Consider the following 27,984-nt stretch of genomic DNA (forward strand, 5'->3'; position numbering starts at 1 on the left):
GTGATACTTAAAAGGAAAATGTTTGTGCAAGGGTGAGCCCCCGAACAATCAAGTTGCACCTAAAAAATTCACTACGAAGCCATTCTTTTGATGCTTAGAAATCCTCGATCTCAAATGGTATGGACCGTGAAGAAAAAATAAATTTCAATTCTAAAAAATAGTATATCTTGTAATGTATTTTCTGAACGGTTGATTTTTAAGTGTTCATAGATACGATCGATCTACACTTGAAAATCATAATTAGGGTGGTGTTCATAGACCCTTGTGAAAATGCATAGTTACGGCGGTGTTCGGTCACATAACAATTCTCAAACACCACCCTAACTTTACGAATGGTTATGTAATCATTCAAGTTCAAGCAAATGTTATTCGGGTTTGAGACTCAATAGCCCACCCTCAACTACCCGATTTTACATTCAAATTTATAAGGCCATGCATCGGTTGTCTGGATACGAGGATCTCTATATTTTGTTTCGGGTTGGAGACTCGATAGCCAACCCTCAACTACTTGATTTTACATTCAAATTTATAAAGCCATGTATCGGTTGTTTGAAAAGGAGGATCTCTATATTTTGTTTCTTTCATAGATGATTTGTCAAAGAAAGAGTGGATTTAAGCATTAAAGAATAAGGTGGATGCGTTTAACACATTCGCGCACTAAAAAATTGAAGTTGAAAAGGGAAGAAGATGAAGTGCTTGAAGATTGATAATAGCGAAAAGTACATTTTGTTGAAGCCTGTGAACTTCTGCAAAGACAAATGAATTATTTTTTATTACACCACTCCGAAGATACCAAACGGTTGTTGATTGAACGAACAAGATATTTCTAAAGAAGGCGTGTAGCAAATTAAGTAACTCTGGTTCGGCATATGCAATCCTTACAATGTGCTACCTCATCAACTGGTTGTAATCCTCGTATGCCCATATGATGTATGAACTAGTGAACATGCTGGTTATTGTTGGTTAAGAATTTTTGGTTGCCTTGCATATATCCGATGATAAATTCATTCCAAAATTGAAAAAGGGATTTTTCCTTTATTATGAAGATGAAATTAAAGGCTATAAATGATAATGGGACCCTAAGTCTATCAAATTTATTACCAGTTGTGATGTTAAGTTTGATGAATCTGCAGTGTTGATGTAAATTCAGAAGGGTACGGAAAAAGACAATTTTGATAGCGATGAAGCCCTGGATAACACTCTAGCACATACTCTAAAAGATATTATATAAGATCATGTTGAGGCTAAGTTTGTCCCTGAGTCCACTCCATAAGAAAAATGCTCAGCTTAAAAGGAGAAAGAGAACCAAGAAGCTAATAGTACGATATGGTTTGAAAGCGTCTTAACTAATGCTTTGGCTAGCATAACCCCAAAAGCCAATCCATTTTTGATGAAGTTACAATGAATTTTAATAGTAATGGGTAGAATGATGCCATAAATGAGGAGAGGAAGTCTCTTCAAATGAATCACACCTAGGATATAATAAAGTTACCTATGGGCATGAGAGTCATTAGATCTAAATGACTTTATATCAATTGAGTCTAGTGGTGATATATGCAAGGCACAGTTGGTTCCAAAAGGTATGCATAAAGGAAACGCGTTGATTATAATGAGATCTTCTCTCAAATTGTGAAATAAATATCTATTTGGGTATTATCAGTCATGCTTGGATTGTTTAATTTGGAATTAGAGCAGCTGGATGTCAATGTTATGTTCCTAAATGGAGAGTTAGAGGAACATATTTATATGACTCACCTTAAAGGATGTGTAGTCAAAGACAAAGAAAAACATATCTACAAGTTAAAGAAGTCATTATACAACAAGCAGATCCCTAGACAATGGTCCAAATTCTTTGATGCATAAATGATTAGAACCTATAATATCATAAATGATGATTCATTCATCTACTTGTTGCTTTATGTGATGATATGCTTAATGTTGTAAATATTTCTTTAGAGAATCAGGAAATTGAAGACTCAATTTGGTTGATAACTTGAAATAAAAGATTTAGATTCGACAAATAAAATTAGGGGTATGGGATAGATAAAGATAATTTTTTTGGCAAATTGCGGCTATCTTAGATTGTGTATATTGACAAGGTCCCCATCATTTCAGGTTGGAGAATCTAGATACTATGGGTACTCCTATTTTTGTACATTTCAAACCATTGTCAATCTCCAAGATGGTAAAAGAAACACTTCTTGCATTTTTTTTATGCGAGTGCATTGAAAACCGTAATCCAATGATTTGCACTTGTCCAAATAGTTCACATATGCAACTGCTATTAAAAAGTATATGGCTAAACTCGAAAAGAAGCAAATAGTATGTGGTGAAATGGATACTACATTACTTTAGGGCTACATAAGATGTGGGTTTGGAGTTTGACAATAGCAGCAAGATCGACGACAAGGTCATTAGTTAATTTAATGCTGACTTTAGAGGTGATTTGAACTGTAAAAGGTCTACTATAGGGCATGTGCTTACGCTTGCTGGAACTACGCCTAGTTTGAGATTGATCTTACAGCCCTTACTCATCTTGTCTAGGACTAAAACAGAAACATAGATGTTACCTAGTGAAAGAAGATTCGGGTCAATCATGCATGGATGAAGCACATTTATGTCAAATAATATGTTATTCATCAAATAATAACTTTGGGTGATTCTTATTGTTAAAGACCAACATAAAAAAGAATGTTACAAATATGTTAACAAAGTCGATTTTATTACAGAAGTTAAAGTTGTGCTTGGACTTGATAAATGTTGTTGTCAAAGTGAGTGGTGCATATGGAGGACATGGTCATATGGAATCTTTTTTGGGATTCAAACTAAGGAGGATAATTTCCTTTATTTTGGACTCCAAGCAATCTCATGTCAAATAGCTTTTGGATCAAGCTAAGGACCTCTGTATGTAGGATTGTTATGTAGAGAGAGAGTTTGCAGACAAACTCTAGGGTTTGTGCAATAGAGAGAGAGTTCATAAAGGTGAATGAAACTCCATGTGAAAGTGAGAGGCTGGGTGAAAGATTGAGAAGATATGTGTTTTCTTGTGCTATCGTTTGCTTCTTTTTTTTGACTCTTGAATGGTAGTAAATTGTTGATCATTTTATCCGTGAATGTCATCTATGAGTGCCACATATATTTCGTATTCCTTCCCGCTTTACTTTCTTACTTTGTACGGTTGCTTGTGCTTGTTGTTGGTTTATAATTGCTATTTTCTCGCTTTTTATTTGCCAAAACTCAACCTATTGGGATTTAGAACTTCGTAGAGTGATTACATATCAAATTTAGTATTTACTTTTCCCAATTTTATTTGATATTTCAAACTTCTGGCATTAATGGAAATTTCTTGAATTTAATTAACAAGAAAATCTAGGGAGGCTAATCCCTTCTTTATTTCAGTGCTGTTGATTTTATCACCCAAGAAAAGGCTGGCAATACAGACCCATTGATTCGACCTTTGACATTGTTTGGTGGATTATTGAAGGTGAGGGCCCAGGTGTGCTCCCAAAAATGAAATATTTTTCAACATAATTTACTGTACATGACTTCATCCCAAACCCAGTAAACACACGACGCAGTGTACACAGCCCCATGCGCCATACATGCTTGAAGATAGCCAACATAGATTCCTTAATAAAACAAAAAATATTGGATTATAATTTTAACCCACAAAGGAAAAAGGAAAAAGTTCATACAAGGCCGAGGCCAAATTAAGGCGAACATCAAAAATTCACTAGAAGGTTGTTTCGATGCACAAAAATTCTCAAATCAATCATATTGACTGCGAGATATATGGATATGAGAAAAAATACATTTTAAATCTTGGAATAAAAATACATTTTAAATCTTGGACTTAGTGCATCTTGTAATGTTTTTTTTTTACCGTCAATTTTCAAGATTTTCAAGTGTTCATAGATCTGCACCATCTACACTATTTTTAAAACTTCGAATTTTATAATTAGGGGTGAAAAGCCATCCTAAAGATTTTCAGTACTGAAACATCTTTCGAAACTATTTGAGGGTATGCCTTACTTTGATTGTTTAGAGCCTCAGCCTTACACAAATCACACCCTTTAACAAAGGGAAATGCTTTGATAGGGCTGCAGCCCTATGAAAATAACTAAATCCTCACTTCATGACTCATCGAAAATTGCAAGTCAAGCATTGGAAAACCTTTATATGGATCATCTCGACTTGAACATTATGGTTGTGGAAAAAAAAAAAGGTTTTCAAGCTCTAAAAATAGTGTATACTGTAGCAAATTATCTAGACCATCCATCTTGCTTTAAAAATAAGTATTCATAAATCCGCAAGATCTGTACTATTTTTTTAGTTTCAAATTTTATTTTTGGTGTTGAAAATTAATTTTAGAGCCATCGTAGAGATTTTCATCGTCGAAAGTACATTTTGGACTAGGATTTGAGGTGATGCTTTATTTTGTTTTCATAAAGCCTAGGCCTTATAGAATCCTCGTCCTTAACAAATGGCATGTGTAATGTTATTTAGTTTTTCAAATTATTTCTCCACTATCATTACAAGCTTTCATTTTTATAACATATTATAGTTGATTCTTTTTTCTTCTTTATAGAGGTTGTTTTTCTTGAGCAAGCACATTTCTTCTTTATAGAGGTTGTTTTTCTTGAGCAAGCACAAACAACTCTAGAATTCTTTTGGCAACAAGTTCACAAATACTTGTTTATCCATACCCAACTTGACAAAAAACTATTCAAATTTTTCATTTCAAAACTAATTGAAGGGCCTTCAACCTCCACTTAGAGAATCCTGAGTGCCAATAGAAATTGGTTCTAATTGGCTAAATATGCCGATGAAACCTACATTCAAAGAAATGGCAATCCTCAACAAAAGAGGGGAGTTTATTTCTTCTGTTAAAATTGGACACTTGGAAACTTGCTAAAGAAATCTAAAGCAAGGATTACACCCAATTAGAACCCAAAATTACTTCAAATTACATTTCAAGAAAAAAATTTGGGGCTGCTGATTTTTCAAGAAATCCATGGTATATGAAGATTTTATGTTTCTTAAACATCATGTCCATTGGATACTGATTACATACCCTTAGGCTACTTAGATGAGGGTCGGAGGAAATCTGCACACCCAAAAGGTCATTATTGGTGCTTATTATGCCGGAGCAAGGATTAAAAAACAATCACCGATTCATTTGGGATCTCGTTACGGATCAGGATCATTAGCTAGGCAATTTCTGTTCTAAGAACTCCATGTACACCCCAATTCTCTGATTTTTAGCCTTTGTTTTTAATTTCTATTAAACATTGCCTAATCCTGCTCGAAAATCGCCCAAGTTGGATAGGGAGAATGGGAGCCAAACCCCTAGCCGATTCCGATTTTTTGAACACTAGGCAGGAGTGAGTGTCTCATGGAGCAAAACAAAGTTAATCACAAGCTGAGGATCCTCTGATGCTGCTTTAGGTTGTTGTGATTAGTCTACTTGATGAGCTGGTTTGCAAAATTGGATGAGTATGTGAATATATCTCAATAGGTTTAAGGCTCTATCACGTGGGCAATGTTGAAATTGAAGCACATAAAAGTGAACTATCACTTCCTTCTCATGATTCCACATCCCTACTGATGAGCAAGTTGAAATTTTGAATGGGAAACCACTTAATTATAAGTTGAAGGGACTTATCTCTAATTTTGTATCCCCGTCAGAGGTGCCCCTCGTTCAAGCACATGTACAGAGATTGGGCTCGAGGCTCGATACTTTTTTGTGAGCTCGGCTCATATGGGTCATCCAACGGTTATTTGACCACATGTGGGTCATCCAACAGTCATCTAGCCGTTAAAAAAAATGAAGCTTGTAATAGCAGTCTTTAAAATTAAAAGGTATACAAGTAACATATAATTGTTAGTGGTGCATGTAACTAACACTACAATAAATGTGCAGCTTTCATGTGGCTATATAAAATGGGGTCTTTTTCCCATATGTCTTTTACAGAATTTTACATATCTCTCGATACACCTTTTTCTGTGGTTTTCCAAGGAACATAGCATAGCTCTTCTCTCTCTCTCTCTTTTTACTCGTTTTTCTCTCTTTCTCTCTTTAAAACATAATAAGACTCTGATATCTAGTGTGTCGGTTCCAAACTCGAGTGTATAGAGGTTTGGAACATCGAAACATATATCTTTGTTTTCCTAAATCCCAAAGACGAGTTGTCATTCTAATGCACATCTATTACAATATTAAAAGGGGGTCAAATATTGTCTAAAAATAACACTCCTGGAAACAAGAAAGATTGAAACATCAAATTTGTAAAATTGTACTATTTTTTGCCCCAATTTCACCAGAACTAATTTCCAAAACAGATTTGTTTGGAACTTCAAAGTCAATGGAGGTGGAGAGCATAATTAGTGCTACACTACCCATACAATTGGATTGTGGAAATGTCAAGTGACAGCCCAAGAGTAGGCAAGGCATCAATTTTCCTGATTATTTCAAAAGATTTGATATAAGAATATGCCTTGGGTTGAAAATGAGCTATTGTAAAAACCGTACCAACCCTTAAGTCAAGGAGGGCCTTTATCGCCATGTTTTGTCCTTTATTCACCGCCTATGTTGACAATGGGGGCGTTCACTTCCATGCCTTTCCAATATTCCTTGTTGGAAACCACTATTATATTCGTGTATTATACTCCTGCAGGATCATATTGTTCATTTGCTCCTTTTGGGTGAAATGCTAATTGACAAGATTTTTTGGATCTTGAAATTTGGGTATCCACTTAGCAATCATGAGATAGTTATTTTCTAGGGAAAATTAAAAAAATTTTAGACCCTTTAATACTGAGATCTGGTAGGGAAAAATTGGATAGTTTGCTTTCAATGTTTGGATTTTTCTTTTTTTTTTGGTGTGGTTTCTCCAAGGTTGCGCACCTTCAATTATGTAAAACTTTATTTTTATATCTAATTATAAAATTTGAAATTTTAAAAGTGGTTAAAATCAAGTAGATATATAAATATATGACAATCTTGAAAATGGACGGTCTAGATAATATGTAGCAAGATGCACACTATTTTTGGGACTCAAATTTTTTTTTTTTTTTTTCATATTCATACATCTCGATGTTGAGATGATCAATTGAACGGTTTTTCAATATTAAAACAACTTTTTCCGATGGATTTTTGAGGTGCATCTTTATTTCTATATTTTAAGGTTGCAATCTTATATCAACTTTTTCATTTCTTTTTTTTGAGGCTGTGATATAGAGTGCTTTTAGAATTTTTTTTTTTTTTGGTAGGGTTTATGTAAGGTTGGAACCTTAAACAATCCAATTAAGGTGCACCTCCAACTTTTATCATAACATGTAATTTTGGTGTAAAAAATTCTTAGGGTTTTTCGAAAATATATTTTCATACCTAATAATAAATTTTAAACTCCAAAAATGGTTAAAATCAAGTAGATCTATAAACATATGAAAATATAAAAAATGGATGGTCTAGATAATGTTTTACAAGGTACACAATTTCAAGGACTTAAAATATATATATATTTTTAATATTTATATATCTTGATGTCGAGATGATCAATTAGAGGGTTTTCCAATATTAAAATAACATTTCCCAATAGATTTTTGAGGTGCATCTTTAAATTCAGCATTTTAAAGTTGCAACCTTATAAAAACTTTTTCCTTCTTTTTTTTTTTTTTCCCCTCCAACTCGGGTTCTAGAATGAAGGAAATATATCAGCCAACTTTTGCCTATACTGAAATTCACTCGATGGAGTATGCGGGTATTAAACTTGCTCGGGAGCACGAAATCTTTTGACATATTGGACCAATCGATTATCATTGACTCTCTGACCAAGCTCTTTGGCCGTGAAATGAATGATAATGTTTTTCTTAATACTTCGAACATTTTACAGCTGACACAATAAGTCCATGTGGCACATTGCTTCTCTTACATTATTTTCCTTTGCCTTTATGCCTCAATCATTTGTGACTATTAACCTCCCAACAAATGATGGAATTTGACTGCAAGACAACATTATTGGAATGACTGATTAAAGAAGCTGAGCCCCAAGATCTTCCTTGACTATAGGAAGCAATGGGTCCCCACCCCTTTGAAAATTGGGTAACTTTAGTACAACAAATTATTTACATCTGTTTGCTTGACTCTAAATGTAAAAGGATGATGTGAGGTTTACGAGTTTGGATTCAGTGAGCATATTGCCTAAGGGACAAACCGTATATTTTATATTAGGAAAAGTTATATAATGGTCTATTTATCTTTGATGCAAGGTGGTTTAAAAATTAATCTTCACTGTTGGACGTGAAATTAGATGGCTGCATTTATTCCATTAGCCAAGTTCAAACTTCAAAAGAATTTTCTTCAAAATTTGTGATACACATGAGCCATCGGATTTTACATTGGATGGTTGTAAGTAATTGTAACTTCCTTACATCAAAGGTAAATGGTCTCATTGCCTTTATATTTCATTCCATATTTTGTGGTAAAAAAACTTAGGGTAGGGTTTAGGTGGGTCCGAGGATGTACGTAGTGGAGTGAGTCCTCATACACAATAATTGCATCTAGAAGAAAATTCCTCTTTGATATGGATTTTGGAATAAAAAGTTTGCACATATGTCACCTTCACCACCAACCATCAGGACCATTATTAATTTGAAAAGAGATACAAAAGTTTATATCATCATTATTAAGATGAGCCTTTTTTCAACTATTTGGTGTTAATTACATAAATCCGGGTTTGTCACTCTACTCTATCACGGGTCATACCCCTCAGTGAGGCCATAAATCTACATATTTTTTTCTCACTACATCCAATCATTTCTTTTTGGGCCTTTTGGAATGCCCTTTAGTGAGGTCATAAATCCCCATATTTTTTTTTCACTACATCCAATCATGTCTTTTTGGGCCTTTTGGAATGCCCTTTCTTAGCCTTCTATTTGAAACAACAAGCACTTCCTAACATGTGTTATAGTCGATCTACACTGCACATGTCTAGCCCACCTAAGTCTATTTTCTATCATCTTATCGCCTATTGGAGTCACACTTAAATTCTCCTAAATATATTCATTTCAAATTCTATCTTTTCTTATCTTACCACTCATATATCTTGACATCATCATCTCAGTTACACTCATCCTATGGGGAAGTTATTTCTTGACCTCCCAATATTTTCCCTCATAAAGTAAAGTCTGTCTCATAGTTGTCCTATAAAACTTCCAGTTTAACTTCATTGGTCAGTGGTGATCACATAAAACTCCAGTTGCACATCCTTACTTCGCTTACCAACTTTAATTCTATGTGTAATATTTTCCTCAATCTCTTCCTTTTTCTATATTATAGAACCAAGATATCAAAAGTGCACTCGTTTTGGTATCTATTGGCAGTCAGTTAACTACTTTCTTGTTTCTACTCCTATTATTACTAATCTTGCATTTCATATACTCTATCTTAGTTAGGCTAATTTTAAAATATTTAAATTTTAGAGCATCCCTCCAAAGTTTTAACTTTGTGTTGGCGTCCTTTATGTCTTATCGATCAAAATTATGTCATCTGCGAAACATATACCAATGGTATCTAATCTTGTAGGTCCCTAGTTAAGTTGTCTATAACTAAGACAAAGATATATGGGATCAATACTAACCCTTGATGTAGACCCTATGGTCACTAAAAACCCACTTGTCCCTCCACTAGTTGTTTGCATATTTGTTACCGCTCCCTCACACTGATCTCTCACCAAATCGATGTAGTATCTAGAGACTCCTTTCTTTTCCAATATCCACCAAATTAAATTTTGAGGTACTCTATCACGAGCTTTATATAGATCAATAAAGACCATGTGGAAGTCTCTTTCCTTCGCCTTAAACTTCTCATTTAGTTGTTTAAGTAGAAAAATAGCCTCAATTATTGATCTCCTTGGCATAGAACTAAATTAGTTTTTTGATACGCTCGTTTCATGCCTTAGTTATTCGTCAATCACTCTCTCCCACAACTTCATAATGTGGCTCATAGGTCTAATCCCTTGATAGTTCGCACAATTTTGTATGTCGTCTTTGTCCTTGTAAATAGGTACTACAATATTTTTCTTTCTTTCATGTGGTTATTTCTTTGTTCTCTACACCTTGTTAAATAGTTTGGTCAGCCAGTTAATTCCGATCTCCTCCATGCACTTCCAAACCTCTATCGAGATATCTTCTTATCTTAAAGCCTTTTATATCTTCATCATCTTCAAAGCTTCTTTCACTTGCGATACCTAATCCAACGAATGTATCCATGACCTCTGCCGTCATTTATGCCTATGGTTCTTTCTCCTATTGTGTTCTTATTGTATTCATCATTTTATACTTTTTTTAAAATAAACACCCCGCCTTTTGTTAACGTCTTCATTCTTCCTCAAGATTTTTGCATTTCTATCAATATGGTCCTTTAAATTCTTCAAAGATCGTAAGATGTATAGCTCTAAAGATGTGCACTATTTTTAGAGCTACAATGATTTGAGACGTGTATCACAGCATGAGTTCGCAACTCATCGGATACTTATCCATAAATTACTGTTGAAATGTCATGCAGTAATGTAAGTGGGCCTTGTACTCCATTCATATCTTTTTGTCATTTACTGAAATGTGAGGGTACTTTTACAGTTAACTTTTATAGATATATTACACTCCTGGTTCCTATGTCTGAGTGTGTGGGAAAGATAAAATTTTGTGAGGTTGAAGAGAGAAGAGGGAGAGGGAGAGGGAGAGGAAGGGCAAGTGAGACAATGAATACTTTCTTTATTTCTGCATGTTCTCCTCCAATCCCAAATCCTCCTCTCTCCAAGGTAATGAATATTGTTCTTGCTCCACTATGGTACTAAAGTCGGTAACTCTATTGTCAAAAAAAAAAAAAGCTCTTTCTTTCTCTCTCATGTAGTTGTTGTATTTCATTGCATAGGAAAGAAAAGTCACTACATTGGAGCCTCCTCAAGCCAATAGGTCCACATTCCTAACCAGCTTGGCAGCTCCCCTGCTCGCTGCTTTTCTCGCTTTATCTCCCCTCCACTGCACACCAGGTATTTGTGAAAATCTTCACTATTTCTCTTTTACTTTTGGGATATTCTCATATCCCCTTATTTGGTCTTTGATAATTGAGAAATCTTTGAAAGTATCTTGCATTATTGGCGTGAGTTTGCCAGTATTGAGTGAAGTCATGGCCATTTTTCACATGTTCGAATCTTAGACTTTACTTCAGTCAAAGTTCACCAATCAAACAACATACAAGATAAGCCTATTGAAGTACTGTATTATAGGGCTTGAGTGGGACATTTGATGAGTCACATGGTCGGCTAGTATTAAATTATTGTACTGATGGAATTGTCTGGAGATACCAATAGCTTACTTTGAATAAAAATTGTCAAGACATAAATGATAAATTTATGTTTATTTGTACCATTGAGAGAGAGTGTGTGTTTTTTGGTCCACATGTTTTGCCTAGAACCAAATTAAGCTGTGGGAAGAAAGAGTTGCATTGTTTCATAATTTTCTTGAGAGAGAGTGAGTTTTGGTCCATATTGCTTGCTAGAACCAAATTAAGTTTCAGGGGAACAAAGAATTACATTGTTCACTAATTTTTTCCCTGTGTATCAAGGCTTATGCTTCAACACTCGTAAAATATGAACAAGATCATACAGACTTACAAAGAGCTAACTCGATTCTTAAAACTTACTAATCAAAGAGAAAAAGAATGAAGAAACATCCAATCCTCAATAATGGAACCTATAAGAAAACCTTTACCCGGAAATCATGTGAATTCAAGTTTAATTATCAGGAAAGAACAAATATTTGAGAAATATTCAGATAATCAAAATAACCTTGAGAAACATATTAACCTAATTCAACCCCATTATGTATGATTTAGTTAAAAATACAAGAATATCAGAGAACCCATGAGTTCATAAGCACTAGTAATCTCTCAGTGTATTTTGCTTCACACAAGAGCATGCCAAAATTTAAGGCTCTATTTCCTCTCTCCTCCCCCATGTCTAGTGTCATGGGTACAGGTTGGCGAGGTTCACAAGGGGGCGGCTTTGTTTCAGAAAGCTTGCATTGGATGCCACGATGGAGGTGGAAACTTATTGCAGCCCGTATCGTCATACACACCCCAATGCAATTTTATTTTATTTCTTGAATTATCCATGCTTCTTTATTGCTGTTCATCCCTTATGTGGCTTTTTCAGGGTGCAACACTCTTCACAAAGGATCTTCAAAGGTAGAATAATATACCTCACTTCCTGCAAGAGAGAGAGAGAGAGAGCAGTGGGAAAATCAAATCAATTTTCTTAAAAAGTAACTAACTGTAGAAAATATGCCGTGATGATTCAATGCCCGTGTTGTGTAGGAATGGCGTTGCAACTGAGGACGACATATACAACCTGACATATTATGGGAAAGGAAGAATGCCAGCAAGTTCCACTCCCCCACCTCCAATTTCACATGATCGCATTTGTCAGCATGACTGCTAGAACGTTTAAATTTCATGATTAGTGGGTTTTCTTGGTTCTTTTTTTATTTCTTTCCTTCTCTGAATGTGCAGGGGTTTGGAGAGAAGTGTGCTCCAAGGGGTCAATGCACATTTGGTGATAGGCTCCATGATGACGAGATCAAGCTGCTGGCTGAGTTCGTCAAGTCACAGGCTGACCGAGATTGGACAAACATTGATCCAACGGATTGATCCCTGCAAAACCAATTTACCGCTCTAAATCGAGTTGTTCAAAGAAAAGAACAATGCACATACATAACCATATGCATGTGTATGTGCATCTATATGCATGATGCATGTATTTAATCATACATTGACATTATGGATAATGGTTCAATCCCATGGATACATGTGTTTTCTCAAATGCCCATATGAGTGCTTACACATGCGAGTATGTTCGGGCTTTAGTACTCAAGAGAGTTTGAATATTGTCTTTCTTTTAAATATTACATGTGCTGCTATCATGGCACAAACACATGTATGTGTCGATAATGTTTTTCTACTTTTCATGTCAATTTAGAGTTATCCATATGGAAATCGGCAAAATTTTATCACGTAGAACGGTTTGCTAAATAGTCCATGTCTTTATAAATGGGCAGAAACCTTTTTAATTATGCAGTTCAATTGAGAGAGAAATAGAAAGATATCCAATTGACATCATGTTTCATACAAGAGCTCATCATATGCATGTGAGTCATACCAATACAAATATCATCAAGATATTACATGTATTATAATGAAAAAATGTATGTACATTTTCATACACAACTCATGTACATGAACCATGACAAGTACATATAGCATAAGATGGAATGATGGGCACATAAAATGGAATGATGGGTTATAAAAATAACGAAAAGTATCGAATGAGACCATTTACTTTTGCTACAAGGTGATCACAATTAATCTTTACCATTGGATGTAAAATTTGGTGCTCACATTTATTCATAATGATCAAGCTCAAAGTTCAAAAGAAATTTTTTTGAATTTTGTGAGACACCCAAGCTATTAGATCTTACATTGGAAGGTTATAAGTAATTGTGACTTCCTTGTACCAAAAGTAAATGGTTTCATTGTATATAATCCCTAGCCATGCTCATATATCTAGAGGGAAAATGCATGTGTTATACACGTTCATCGATAAGTGTGTGCATGTCTCAAGAGAGTGTGCTTTTTTCCTGGTAAGAGAGATTTAGTGTCACATGCGTGTGACATTGTGTATAGCGCATGTGACTTAAGTGAGAAGAACATGGTGTGCTTGCAGTTCTGTGCATGCATGCAGGTTGAGAGAGAGAGAGAGAGAGAGAGAGAGTTACAGGCAGTCAAATAGGCCAATTGAGTCCAATGTTGCCCTACTCCATCCCCTCTTGGGCAGCTGTCCATCCAGGCTCATAGGCCTCCAGGAAAGCAAGCTTCGACTTGTTGGGGAGGTCATGAGGGTGGACAAAGGGCACTCCTGGGGGCCACCCAATCTCCATGCGCACGCTCCCGCAAGGGCTTTCCAAGGCCCGAACATGATCCTCACACTCCTTGAGGCTGCAAAATCTGAGCTTGATGCCCTTCTTGTCTGCAATCTCTTGAACGCGGTCCTTGAGGACCCTCTGAGCCTCAAGCCGGAGCCTCTTGGAAGGGGCCAGAGGCTTGGACCGGGCCACGCCCTTCCTTCTCTTCAGCACCACCTTCAATGAACCTGTGACACGATCAGCCATACCTGCCAATTCAATATAGGACATAAATATGACGCATCTAGAGAGAGAGAGAGAGAGGTACAAGCAATCAAAGCCATATAATCCATCTGATAGAGAGAGAGAGCAATTCCAGTTCCATCCAAACCATGGGGCCCATCTAAATCTGATGTGTTTTATGTTTGTGTGTTTCCGCATGTGTGTGTGAGAGAGAGAGGTCATCATAGTTGCCAATTCAATCCAAACTACCTATCCCCCAAGAAAAAACTCTGGCATGCTGACCTACCCTCTCGGGGTGCCGGAAAGCTATAGCTAGCATACCCATGCCTCCCCACAAGCTGTTCTGGTGGTTGAGCCCTCTGCATAAACTCTTCCACTGTTATTGGTAACTGAAACTGAGCCCCAACACCATGCCCAGCCCTAGTCATAGCTGAGCAATGAAGGATAGCCACTGATTGAGGCATAAGCTTAAAAACCAAAGAGCACCGACCATATAATCCCCCTTGCATATCCCCCAACTCTGTTCTGAGCAAAGCCGGGCTGATATAGCCAGCTGTTGCTTGATAAAGCGCAAGTCCAGGGTACACAACCGCATCCTCAGGCCCCAAATCGCCATCAACTAATAGCCATTGCCCATGAGCATCTCTTATCCTAAGCCCTGCTCTCTCTGACTTCACTATAGTAATCAGGCTCTTGTCTATCTGAGGCTCATGGTCAGAGAACATAACAAACTTGCTATCCTCTTGCCCCACTAGTGTATGGTGCGCGCCCTGAAAGGAGGGCCGTGCATGGCAACAAACCGAAAGAACAGAAGCAGATATTTCGCCACCTCTCAATGGAACATTATCCAATATGTCGGAGAAAGAGAAACTGCGCAAGTCCAAGGAGAAGGTCACTGCATCCAAGAGATCACGAGCAGCCTTGCCCATGATCGAGAAAATGTCAGGTAGACCAGCTGGTGGGAACTCCATAGGGCTCGTGGGCTCAGTGGGTGTGAGCCCGGGTCTATAATCATAGGTTTCGAGCCACAGTTGAGGATCTGTGTAATAGCCTGAAGTCTTGCACCAGCCCCGGGGGTCATTGGAGCGGCGTATATCAGGGGATGTGTACGTTCGTTGGTGGAAGTAGAGGCGTGCAGATTCTAGGGCAGATCTCAAGAGGGCTTCCTCGCCTGGGGGTAGTTGGATTATAGCAGCTGAGTACTGGGCTAAGGATTGTGAAAGGGTTGAGACTGATATTTTGTATGAGTCAGAAGGGAGCCCATCGGATGCTATGAGATCGCTGAGCCTTATGCGTCCAAGAGTTGGTAGACCAGTTCCTGCCATGGCACCCATTCAAGTTGGCCTAGCTCAGAAATGGGCCGATGCCAAGAATATTTTTGAGAATTCTATCTGCAAATATTCAACAAAAAAGATTGCTTTATATTTGTAAGAAACAAAATGACTTTCACAAGAAGTATGGTCGGGATAAAAAACACAAGTACAAGCTTTTGCTTTGGAATTTGGCTAAAGGCAGCCGATCATAACGTGCAACGGATGATGAAAAACAGATGACATGAAGGAAAAATATAGAAGTATGCTATGATCCCATACCATGTTATAATCCATTCTTGTCATCACAGCCAAATGAAATAATGGACAAGATATGAACCCAATGGTGGATCCCACTCCCTCTCACCACCGTCCATCATTTGAATGGATGACAACGACTGGTTGTGGTAGATACTGCAATGGCTAGAAGACATGGGTAGAAATGCCAATTAAACTCATTCTTACATATGATTTTGAACTGTCCAACATGGATATGGCACCCACATTGAAGTATCCATGCATCATAGAATAGTATGCTTTTCCAAAATTTTCATCTTCCATGTCCCAAATACCAAACCCTACACTGTTAAGTCCCTATGTAGGACAATAGGCTAAAATAGTTCTCCAGAAGTCCCAAAGTGCGGATCCAGAAAACATATATGTGGACAAAATAAAGTATCATAACAAAGACTGGCAACTGCATACCTCGGTTGGACTTAATTATTCAATGATTTGTAAAAGAATCCATAAGCATATAATAGAACCCCAAAAAGAAAAAATCCTAATATTCAAGATCTTGAGAAACTAATAAGAAAATAACCCTAGAGAATATATAATTAAGTTACAATTGATATTTTAGCATAATCATACTTCCAAGGAAACATGCAGTACCAAACATATTGCAAGTACAGAACATATTACTTGGAATATCTCCAAAATCTCAAAAAGACAGTCCCTAGGGAAACCCAATCTGGGACCCAACAGCGCATGCTCTTGAGGGAAAAATTAAGACTGGGACAAGCCTAAGGAACATAAGATCACAAAGACCTAGGACAGCTTGCAACATTAATCCAAACCACAAACCAACATGTTCAACAATCACTAAGAACCAAGCTAGTGAAGTAATCATTGTTCATTGCCATAGAACAACACACAATTCCATACTTGTAAGGATGGCTAGTATTATGACATATGCTCATACATGAGCAATTGTATGTGTTTCATTAAACCTAATCAGATGCATATGATATGTAAAATACAGCCATTTATCAATTCAACACATGGATATTCCATAAGAAGCACATTATTAGCATCCCAATGATGTATGGATGAAACCAAGCATACGTACCAAATTGCTTTATTATGAAAATTAAATCAATTACAACCAATATATGCAGAAAGTTTCTTTCAGAAGCCGCAATCACGCCTTAGGATGTGCCATTCTCGGGGTACAGCCAAAGTCACCCAAGAAAGGAATCTCATGACAAAAGCATGAAGTTTGACGTTAATTTACTTGTCTTCCTGCACAGAGAAAATTTGGTATCAATCCACATAACACAAGAACTTATCTTAACCATAACCATTTTCAACTGCTCCTTTGACGAACACTCTCCATCAAGTGCCCTAATTGGCACACAAGCATTCAACCAAAATCATGAGCAGAATTGCCCAGCTCAATCACAAGGGGCAGGTGCATTTTGCTAACCCATCACTTCTACATGGAAGATCATACGAAACAAAATTTGAACATTTAGCATCATACCAATCAAGTTTGAAAACCCAATTATCAGTTTGCAGAAGCACATTCATGGTGGGAATGTTTTTTTTTTTTTTTTTTTGAATGTCATCATCATCCTAAGAGCCTATTTTTTAATGTGTTAACATGTATTAAAAACCATATACACGTAGAAAAATGGCCCCCCTTGACGGGGCAGGGAATCCACTTTGCATTCCCGGGGTCAGAATCTGATGAACTGTTTGAAAGGGGTGAAGCTACAATATAGAGATTTCCAAGCTCCTGAAGAACGGCCATCTAGAGACGGGAGGGCAGCTAGTCGTAGGGTAGATGCCTATATTTGTGGTGAAGGACAGACTGCCACAGATGGTTGTTTGGGTGGCCAGCCGCCACCACCACTGAAGACTTCGCCAACTATGGTGAAGAGGAAGGGGAAGAGTGGGTCTCCTTGTCAGAGACGTGTAGACGAAGGGAAGAAACTTCTCAGAGTGCCATTTATAAGGACCTAGAAGAAGGGGTTGGTGGTGCAGCCGCTGATCCCCTTACTCCATTGAACCCCAAAGCCCATTTTGACCATGGTCTCGTGAGGATTGCCCAATCTACATGATCATAGGCCTTTTCCTAATCGAGTTTGATTATGAGTCCTAGCACCTAAGAAAGGTACTTAGAATGAATGCTTTCAGGGGCTACAATGGCCTCCTTTACAAAGGCTCCCAGGTGTGGAGAGATGACCCAACCAAGGACTTCTCTAAGTCTAGTGGCTAGAATTCTTGAGAGTATTTTACAAGAATTGTTGATCCGGCTAATCAGCCTCAAGTCCTTAAGGTCTTCCGCTCCTCCTACTTTGAGAGCAATATCGGTAGCATTGGTCACTTTATGGACGATGTCCCTGGAGTGGAATTATTCAAAGAGCAAAATCAGGTCGAAAGGAGTTCTAGAAAGTTTTGAAAATGGCCTTGAGGATTTTTATTTCAGATAAGGCACGTTCCAACCATGGGGCCTTGTCCCAAGGTAAGGAGTGAAAGGAGAGGTCAGCCATGGAGGGCTTGGGCCCAAGGGGGCAGCAAACAGTTGCTGGAAAATTTCTATGATGGCATTCTCCACAGAAGGGGTCTATCCAGGAACAGGTTCCCGACTCTGATTTGGGTGATGGTGTTGTCTCTCTGTCTATAATTAGCTATCTTGTTGAAGAAAGCGGTGTTTTGATCACCACACTTGAGCCATTTTATCCTAGACCTTTGATGCCAGAAGATCTCTTCCTTGCAGAGAATAGATTGGAAGAGGAATTTGAGATTAGTTCTCTATTAGGTCTCGTCGGGGGTTAGAGCCCTTCCCTCCACGACTAGATCCCAGTGGGCTAGAGACAGCAACATAGATTCCTTCTGAGCCCTGAAGTTACACTGCAAAAGACAACTCCAACATTTAAGGGAGGGTTTGAGTAGCTGGAGTTTGCGTTGGAGGAAGAATTCGGCCCAGCCCTGGACCTAATTCAAGAAAGATAACCACCAAGAAGGGATAAGGGCATGGATTTCAGACTCTTCAAGCCAAGCCAGTTCAAAGAACCTAACAGGTTTAGGGCCCCTAGGAGCCGTTTGAGTGTAGAGAAGGATAGGGCGATGGTCCGAGGTGGGTTCACAAAGGGCTGTGGAACGTGTCCCTGGGAAGGAAGCATCCCATTCGAAGCTGGTCAGGTACCGATCGAGCTTCGATATAGAGAGGAGGGTGAGTGGTTTGACCAGGTAAAGTCTGCGCCTTGGAGGGGAATGTCTAAGAGTTTGTCCCTAGAAATGAAATCTGAGAAGTCAAGCATACATTGGGTTACCCTTGAGTTGGGATTCCTTTTGAAGGACCACCAGCCTAGATTAAAGTCACCACCAATGTGCCAGGTTGTGAGAATGAGGGTGGCAGCCTCATCCAATTTGTCCCAGAGTAGGTTCCTGAGGCTTGGGAAATTAGGACCATAAACTGCATTACACTATCAGGGGAGGCCATTAGAGATTCTAGAAAGGGCCACCATGACAGAGTAAGAGACGACCACAGGGGACGAAAGGACGTGAAGAGTGGGGTCCCAAATGCCACCAGAGGCCGCTTGAGCTTCCAGGGCTATCCACTAGCTAGGCCTTCCACCCCAAACTTGATGGATCTGGTGAAGTGTTGGGGGAGGGAGCTTTGTTTCAAGAATAGCAAGGACCAAGGGTTTGTGCTTAAGGCAAAATTCACAAATGACCTTCCGTTTCCAAAGGCTGCTGAGAGCTCTCATGTTCCATGTGAGAAGCTTCATGAAAGGCGAATATTAGGTATTTTTGTTTAATGATTCTGAGATTTTAAGAATTAACTAATATTAGGTAGCCAAAGGAGAATCTGAAATATGAAAATGCCTTGATCAAGAAATTTTCAATACTGAAAAATCAGAAATGTTGGTATCTCTTAACAAATTGCATTAAGAAGTACAAAGTAGATGGTGCTATGGGATTACCTGGATTCTTCTGTCTAGGCTCTGTAGTCTGTACCCATGCACACACATATGTCTACACCAGTTCTAAGACCAATTCTTCCAAATTCTCATGTTTGTTCATGAAGCTAATTATATCTTTTTTCGAAAAAATATCATTAAAATGGTCAAACCACCTCAGACAGTCACTAAGGTGGTTCAATCAGCCAATTTATCAACAAAGTGGTTATTATAAAAATATCATCTCACTCAAGCACCTCATCAACTAATTCGCAAGAAAGTGCCCAAAATGACCGTGATCAGGATTCGGAATCCTGTACAAGTAGAGGTACTTTCGTAATTCTTCCTATGACACGAGTGGAGCCAAATTACCAAAATTCCCAACTTGCTCTTGAGTTCAAACACGAAAACGAAACTCGAGTTTTTTATTGGAAAACACATCTTCCAGGTATGGAACATATAATAAAACGGGGAAGTTCCATCATTTGGCTCAACCCACTTAAGGCAAATAAATAACATAAATAACCTGTGTGTTCTGATTTCCAAATCCGACACAAGAAACTTTAATGAAAAGAGAAGTTCCGGATTTGGAACCTAGAACAAGCATGAGTATTTAGAATGGAATGGAAGTTTCCAAAATGGAAGCTCAAACTCCAACAGATTTCACCAGGTCTGGTTGGACCAGATATGTAGAGCCAAGTCTTCTAGGGTCTAGGATGCTGAAACCTCCAAATTGCCAACACTACCCTCTTGGGGAAACATGGTGGACTGTGGCCACTAATGAGGATCAATTGTGAAGATCAATGATCTCGAATATATATCAAACCAACAGTTTTAGATGGCTCCCAAAAGGTCCGTCTTCCTCAAGGGCTTCAGGTGCATGGAGAGCAATTGGATAGGTTAATTCAATTTTTCAGAAACTGTACTAGATTCTGGGAAGACCTTTGCATTGGAGATCAAACCCTTCAAGTAGCCTTTCCTGCCATCTATAGCACTACTATAAACAGTGAGGCTATGAGCACCAACCACACTTCTTGCATGGCTAAGACTGAGAGTACAGTTTGGACACCTCTCCTGTGTCAATACCTCACTAAGGCTGAAGCTTCCCAGCTTGTCTCTGGTAGTCCAGTCTCCCTTCTTGCTCAGCTCAAGGCATTCTTCTTACCCCTTTCAGGTGCCGATAGAGAGTTTGGATCCCATCCCCTAATGGCTCTTTCTCTGTCTCTTCCTTCTTCAAAATCCTCACAACTTGCAACCCCAATCCAGTGACGGCAAGCAGAGGTTGGCTAGCGTCGGACCTGCCCAAGGTGCAAGCTTTCTCTTGCGTTGCCTTCTTGCACAAAGTTCTATTGGTGGACAATATCAAAAACAAGGCTTCCATGTAGCATATAGATGCGCAATGTGTGCTGCCGAAGAGGAAACAAAACCCTGACTCTTTCTGCTGTGCCCCCAGTCAGCCACGATTTGGGCACATTTCCTAGAAATCTGTGGCCCCTTCTAGATTAGCCCCCCTTCTGTGGAAGACCTTTACAAACAGTACCATTCTCTTCCCCCCCCAGCCTCTGGTAGATTCCTTTGGCGCCTCACCATCTAGGCGATCATTTGGTCCATCTGGCTCGAAAGGAGTTGAAGGATCTTTGAGGGCTCACCTTCTCGCCTATCCACCATTGTCCATCGGATCATCTCAATTGTTATATTTTGGGCTTCCTCAAACAAACTCTTCAGCAGCTTCTTACCTCGGACTTCCTCTCCAAGTGGCCCTCTATCATTTTCTCCACCCCTTCTGCCATTTGCAGATCCTTGGCATGGTTTCCTTTGACGCCTCACCATTTGCAGATCCTCATCATTGGATCCAATTGGCAGAGCAGATGCCGCACTTGTTAAGTCTTTGGCACTTCTTCTTGGTCTATCATTACATGACAGAGACAAAGGGTTCTCATTCCTGTTTAAAAGAGACTACCACAGTGTCATTCAATGGGCCTCTAAAGTTGCCCCATCCCCTTGGAGATTCGACAACATCTTCAAGCAGATTTCTCTCTCTGCAAAGGACTAGTGGTGTCATTTCGACAAACTCAGTTTGAAATGAACTTTGAGGCAGATTCCCTAGCTTTTGCAGGGGCTTCTCTCCCCTCTACCATTATGACAGCCAACCCGTCATCTATTTCAATAATTAACTCAATTCTGTATAGCCCTTAATCTAGTCCTTGTTACTGATTAGTAACCGATTTTTTGCAATTACCTATTCTCAGTTGTGCAAATTGTACAACTTTACAACATGAATACAATTTAGTTACTTATCAAAAAAAGAAGGCGTATTTACATCGTTTGGCTTGGGCCATTTACGTGGAGTCAAATTACTAAAATACCAATGTTTGTTCAAGATTCCAAATCAAGAACAAGGACATTTTAGGTTTTTTTAGTGAAATAGTTAAGGATGTAGAGTGGAATGGTCTTTTTAAAGTAACCCCATGCTGTTAATAAATTCATTAATTTGAACATCACATGATTTTCTGAGGTGGTTTGACAATTTTAATGACATCTTCTCTTCTTTTCATATATGTAAATGATGGAGATGGCTGTGATGTTAAGTTGAAAACTACAAATAGGGCATGAATATAGAAGCCTCCAGAAGAATAGATATTGTGATGATAAATTTTGGCAGCAAAAACCTCATAATGGAGTAGCATTTTAAAGCAAATCGCAATTGCTGATTTTTTTTTCAAGTTTTATTTTTTTTATTTTAGTTGTTAAAAATCTAGGGGCAAGACTGAATTTATTTATTTTTTCTATTTATTACTATTCAATTTGGGGTTAGTACGTTAGAGGGACTAGAAAGGCATTTTATTTTAGGTTTTGGGTGGGCGTTGAAGGTATAGGTTGAAATCTTTTTTAGTGTGTGAGTTTTTAGGATATAGATAGGTTAGTGTTGTTAGATTGGTTGGGATAAAGTTTAACATGAGATTGAGGGAGAGAGAGATTTGCATGGGATTTGAGATAAAGAGAGAGGAGGAGAGCGAGGGAAAATGTGTGGGAAAGGGTGGGCTTTGGGTTATTTTATTTTATTAGTCTCTTTGTTTGTATTTAAAAGGGAAAGTCATCCCTCTTTGGAACTTGGTGAATTGAGTAAAGAAATTATTTTTTGGTCTTATGAAATGATCTTTGGATTAGACTCCCTATAGACCCAGAGATGGTATATTCTCTCATCTATTATTAGTATTTTGTTTTTAATTAATTTGTTCCCATCTTCCCTCCATCTTTGCTGCATCAGTTGGTACCAGAACAAGAAGATCCAACTATCACAATCCCACCAAAACCTACTCCTACGATCAATAATTTGATGTTATATACATTATGGAATGTATAAACAAAGCCATGAAAGTGTTCGAAGTGAGATTCACGAACAACGACGACAGATCGACGAAGCAAATGAGCGGTTTGCAGCTATTGGAAACAATGTTCATCGCGAAAAGGGTGCTCACAACCATGAAGATCTAATGCAAAATTCCACCGTAGAGATGAATCAAGTCCCACGATCGACTCGAGGTGCTGACCCTGAACGTAACGAACAAATTTACAGGCAAGACCCACATCCTATAGAGTGTCCCCGTGATCTCGGTATTAAAGTTGATCTCCCTAAATTTCATGGTAAGCTCCATATAGAGGCTTTTTATTGGTTAGTTGAGTGTAGTTGAAAAAGTTTTTTTAATGGAGCGAATTACCAGAGGAGCGTAAGGTTAAATTTGTTGCAACCAAGCTCTGTGGTTATGCTGTAGCCTGGTGGGAACAAGTTCAACAATCCTAACTTTGTAGTGGGAAGGGAAAATTTCTGATTGGCAAAAGATGAAAAAAAATTGAAAGAAAATTTCTTCTTGTGGAACATGAGCAAATTTTCTTTTAAGATCTCCGAAATCTTCGATAGAATGAAAAGAAAGTAGAGGATTATACTAGGGAATTTTTATAGACTTGTGGCTCTAAACAACCTCCAAGAGACTGAAGGACAAAAGGTTGCTCAATATGTAAATGGGCTCCAACCAACCATTAGAGATGAGGTCTTTCCACATCGACTATAGAGGTTAGTGAAGTTTTTCAAATTACTTTATAAGTAGAAACCAAATACCAATGGAGCACCGATAAGCGGCTTTTCACCGAGAAGGAGGTTTTGCGCTCCATCCAAAATTTAATGAAGAAACAAAGGATACCTCAAAATTTACTTGTTGTCGGTGTAATGAAACAGGACACCGTGCATATGAATGCCCAAAAAAGAAGGTGGAGGTACACTTAGCTAAAGAAATAGATGAAGTTCAAGAAAAAGATCAAGTTCCATAAATACACCAGCATGGTGATGAAGGGAACAATCTTTGAATCAAGTTCGAATCTTCAAGCTCAAGGTCAAACTTCTCCAATCCCAGGAGAATGATGCAAATCGCAGCTGCTGATTATTTTTTTTCTTAAGTTTTATCGTTTTATATATTTTTATTTTTTTTATATTAGTTTTATCTTTTATTTTAGTTATTAAAAATCTAGGGATGTGACTGAATTTCTTTCTTTTGATTCATTACTATTCAATTTGGGGTTAGTATCTTTGAGGGACTAGAAAGGTATTTTATTTAAGGTTTTCGGTGGTCGTTGAAGGTATGGGTTGAAATCTTTTTTAGTGCATAAATTTTTAGGATATGGATAGGTTAGCATTATTAGATTTGTTAGGATAATGTTTAACATGAGATTGGGGGGGAGAGAGATTTGCATGAGATTTGAGATGAAAAGAAAAGGAAAACATGTGGGAAAGAGTGGGCTTTGGTTTTTTTTTTTTTGTAGTTCTCTTTTTTATATTTAAAAAGGAAAGCCATTCTTCTTTGGAACTTGCTGAATTCAGTAAACATATTGATTTTTGTTCTTTTGAAAAGATCTTTGGGGTGAACTGCCATACAGACCCTGGTAGAGGGTATATTCTCTCATCTATTTATTATTACTTTATTTTAATTAAATCTTTCCCATCTTCCCTCCATTTTCCCTTCATCACATTTCCTCCAGAGCGGATTCAGGAGCTGAAGCAATTTGGGGAACACCAAACCACCATAGGGTGGAAGCTCCCTGGGTTTAGGATTGTCGTACGTACGTTCAACAAGTTAAGGAGTTAGATCCTAAGATACTTGGGAACGAGATCCAATGTCAATGGGACCGAGGTTTTGACTTGGAGGGATCTAAGCTCCACCATACATAAATTGAGATCAATTAATAGTATTTGATAAAATAAGGATAGAGAAAATGCCCACTCGATCAATTATCATACATCACTTAGCTTATTGCCAATGCCATAGTAATAGTACAATTTACTACAATAATACAGTTTAATAATATCATAAATTGGCTTTACTATAATATTAAAATGTAGTTTTTAATATCATAATTCTAGCATACAACAATGTGATATGCACCATAGTTTAACATACTCTAAAGAAATAAATCTATAATACCAAGCAGAGGAGCAGTAGTTCAATTAATAGTATAGCTCCTCCGCTTGGAAGGATCCTAGGACGTACACCGGAAGCGAGATCCCCATTTCTATAAACCCAGCTCCGTCTAAGATCCCTTAAAGGAACCGTGGGATCTAGTTCCTAAGGTGGGACCATGGCCTTACCCCCAAGGTTCCCACAACTATGATGTCATTGGCAATTCCAAATGGAAATTGTGTTCCAATGGCTCTCTCTCCCACAAATGCTCTTGAGGCAACAAATGACCCATTGTCTCTTCCTCACTCTTCTAAAAAGTAATAATATTTGAGTAAGAAATCCCTTTGCTAAAAATGATTCTTTGCAACATCACCATGAAAAAACAACAACTTTAGGGGTGGGGTTGAGGGTGGTTCCTCTTTTCAATTCCAACAAGTACGGGACATCTTTCGGACACATTTGCATCATTTTCTGTACCTAGATTTGACTGTAAGTGTCCAGATTATTTCGACTTTGGAGTGCCTGATCCTTCTAAATGTCATCTCCTAACACAAATATTCTAGACGTTCTAAAAAGAGACACCAAGCCCTCCATCTCATTATCATCTAAATCTCTACCAAGAAGAGGCATTGTAATAACTATAACCTCTACATAGCAATTGATGATTATAACTGAATAACTAGAATAGGGTCCTCCATGTAGCAATTGATGATTATAATTGAATCATCGACGGCAATTCTAAACCAAAACTTCAAAAATTGAACACAAACAATGATGTGTTTGGTTGTACGAAATCCACATCAGATGTTCTTGATCTTGTATCCTGTTTAGGTATCCTTTTTTGATAAGGAATACCAGCTTCAAACAGAGGAAGAGATAAAAAAGCAAAGAAAACAAGAAAATAGTGATGGTTACAAAATATCCTCCAATAGACAAATACTGCAGGTCCATATAACATAATCGCCATTCAAGTCATGCCCTAATCTCATAAAACTAGCAATCTCCAACAATATTACGATAAAATGGAAAGGGAATTCATTTAAGTAACAGCATACGTTTCAACTTGGCAACAGAGTTTGCATATCTTTCGGTTCCTCCAATTTCCCTCGATTTGTGAAACTTCTTTTTTCTCAGCCGGCCCTAATCTTTTTTAATCCAATAAATTGGCCATGATTTTAGAGATTCTCACAAACAAGAGGGATTCCATTCCTGAATCTTTCTAACATAAACTTTACCTTATTCTAAGCTATTTGGGCCAAAATATTTTATAAGGATCATCAAAATAAACCAGGTGAGGGATAATTTTTCAATTCTTAAGCTTAAAGCATAGCCCCATATTCCAATATCTAGTTTTTCCGACTACCATATCTCCTAAAGTGTATAACAAAAAAGCTCTGCAAGTATGGCATCTATAGGCTTCAGACTTTCAAGGTGGAGGTCAACTCCAACATTAATAGGCTGGTTATATCTATTGTGGGTTTCCATTCACTCAGCTACGAATTTAATCATACAGATGCCTAACACTTTGGGAAATAATCACATAAAAATGAAACACTGAATGTATGCGACATAAGAAAGCCAATGCATATCCAAATCTTACTTACAGTTGCTCTTGTTCAATTAGATAAAATCGTTAACACCACAAACCAATTCCCGGAAGAAATAAATTAGCAAACAAGAAGCAAATAATTCTCAAGCATCTGAAAAAGTTAAACATGGTTAGAAAATTAAATTTTTTGCAGAACTAAATTGAGAGATTAAAAACAGAAGGATGATCTTGCAGTTTGCATCCAATTATCCATGCAATAACAGAATCTTCAAATCAAGATACAGAGAAACTTGCATTTCTAACAAAAAGCATGAATTCTGGACAAGATGAGAATATCAATGGGGATGATTCCAAAGAGATCCAATTAAACCATGACAAATGTGATAATGAATCATGGAAACAGAGTAAAGGAAAAGTAAATTGAAAACCCAATTTCAAAATAAATAGAAAAAAAGGAAGAAAAAAGGGAAAAGAAAATGCAAGTTTCAGGCCAGTAAGGCGAAACCCAAATCACATTCAGAAACTAAAGGCAATTATACAAAGAATATCATATAATCGCGATGTAAAATAACTGACCTGGATTGAATGACGGAATAGTTTCCATTATATGTGGATGAAGAGATCTCAGCTTGAACAGAGAAAATGGTCTCTTTCTTCCAAGTTTCTTTTGTTTAAAGTAGGGTTTCTTGGATCCATGGGCAAAGCTAAATTGATTTTTTCAAAGGGAATGGCGCAGCGGAGGTCTCCGGGTTTGTTAAAAGTGCCTCACCAAATGATCATTTCCCCTAAGAAATCGATACTCACAATTCTCTGCTCCTCTCGCTCTTAAATTTCTCCTCTACTTTTTGTAAGATTCGCTACGTAGAAATCTCTGTTTCCTCGAATCCACGTAGAATGACAAATACATTTGGGTCCACCTTCAACTTCCCAAGGACCTCTCTCAGACTTAAGGGTGGCAATGGACCCGACCACGCCCGGGACCGACGCGTTGACCCGACATATGTTTTTACGGATGTTTGAGGTTTTCATATTGTCACGATATTGACATTATTTACAATATTATTGGTAAAATAAATAAATAAATAAGCTCATAGTGGCACTGGATCCAACCAGACTCGGGACCGACAGGTCTGGATATTGGTCCAAATTTTGGACCTGAATATTATTCAGGTCCGGGTCTGGCTCCAGCCGACTCCTTGCCTCCCCCACTCTCCCTTGTTATGGGCTTCCAACGGGCCGGGGTCGGATGAGCCCCAAAACTACGTAATAGAGGCTTGGGTGGAGCC

General features: G+C 37.9%; 2 protein-coding genes across 14 annotated transcripts; one reads left to right on the forward strand and one right to left on the reverse strand.

Moving 5' to 3' along the window:
• The first annotated feature begins 10,682 nt into the window (after positions 1-10,682).
• On the forward strand, positions 10,683-12,992 carry CYTC6A (Cytochrome c). Of its 3 annotated transcripts, none has more exons than XM_006853380.4 (6): positions 10,683-10,820; positions 10,934-11,051; positions 12,025-12,122; positions 12,216-12,247; positions 12,377-12,440; positions 12,572-12,992. In XM_006853380.4, exons 1-6 carry the CDS (start codon positions 10,761-10,763, stop codon positions 12,707-12,709), a joined length of 510 nt encoding a protein of 169 aa, XP_006853442.4. In that variant the 5' UTR covers positions 10,683-10,760; the 3' UTR covers positions 12,710-12,992. The 3 variants fall into 3 exon arrangements, with proteins under 3 accessions (XP_006853442.4, XP_088713827.1, XP_088713826.1); XM_088857701.1 differs by having other exon boundaries at positions 12,025-12,102; XM_088857700.1 differs by having other exon boundaries at positions 12,025-12,247.
• On the reverse strand, positions 11,768-27,571 carry LOC18443189 (2-oxoglutarate (2OG) and Fe(II)-dependent oxygenase superfamily protein). Of its 11 annotated transcripts, none has more exons than XM_088857695.1 (7): positions 27,275-27,571; positions 16,861-17,033; positions 15,795-15,935; positions 14,489-15,593; positions 13,834-14,207; positions 12,411-12,712; positions 11,768-12,269 (listed from the first exon to the last, which is right to left on the reverse strand). In XM_088857695.1, exons 4-5 carry the CDS (start codon positions 15,534-15,536, stop codon positions 13,870-13,872), a joined length of 1,386 nt encoding a protein of 461 aa, XP_088713821.1. In that variant the 5' UTR covers positions 15,537-15,593; positions 15,795-15,935; positions 16,861-17,033; positions 27,275-27,571; the 3' UTR covers positions 11,768-12,269; positions 12,411-12,712; positions 13,834-13,869. The 11 variants fall into 11 exon arrangements, with proteins under 11 accessions (XP_088713821.1, XP_088713817.1, XP_088713818.1 ...); XM_088857691.1 differs by having other exon boundaries at positions 13,834-14,228; XM_088857692.1 differs by lacking the exon at positions 16,861-17,033 and having other exon boundaries at positions 13,834-14,228.
• Positions 27,572-27,984: the final 413 nt, after the last annotated feature.

The sequence above is a fragment of the Amborella trichopoda genome, chromosome 2 (genome assembly GCF_054954075.1).
Source record: "Amborella trichopoda isolate Santa Cruz 75 chromosome 2, AtrichopodaSantaCruz75HAP2 v2.0, whole genome shotgun sequence".
Taxonomy (NCBI): Eukaryota; Viridiplantae; Streptophyta; class Magnoliopsida; order Amborellales; family Amborellaceae; genus Amborella; species Amborella trichopoda.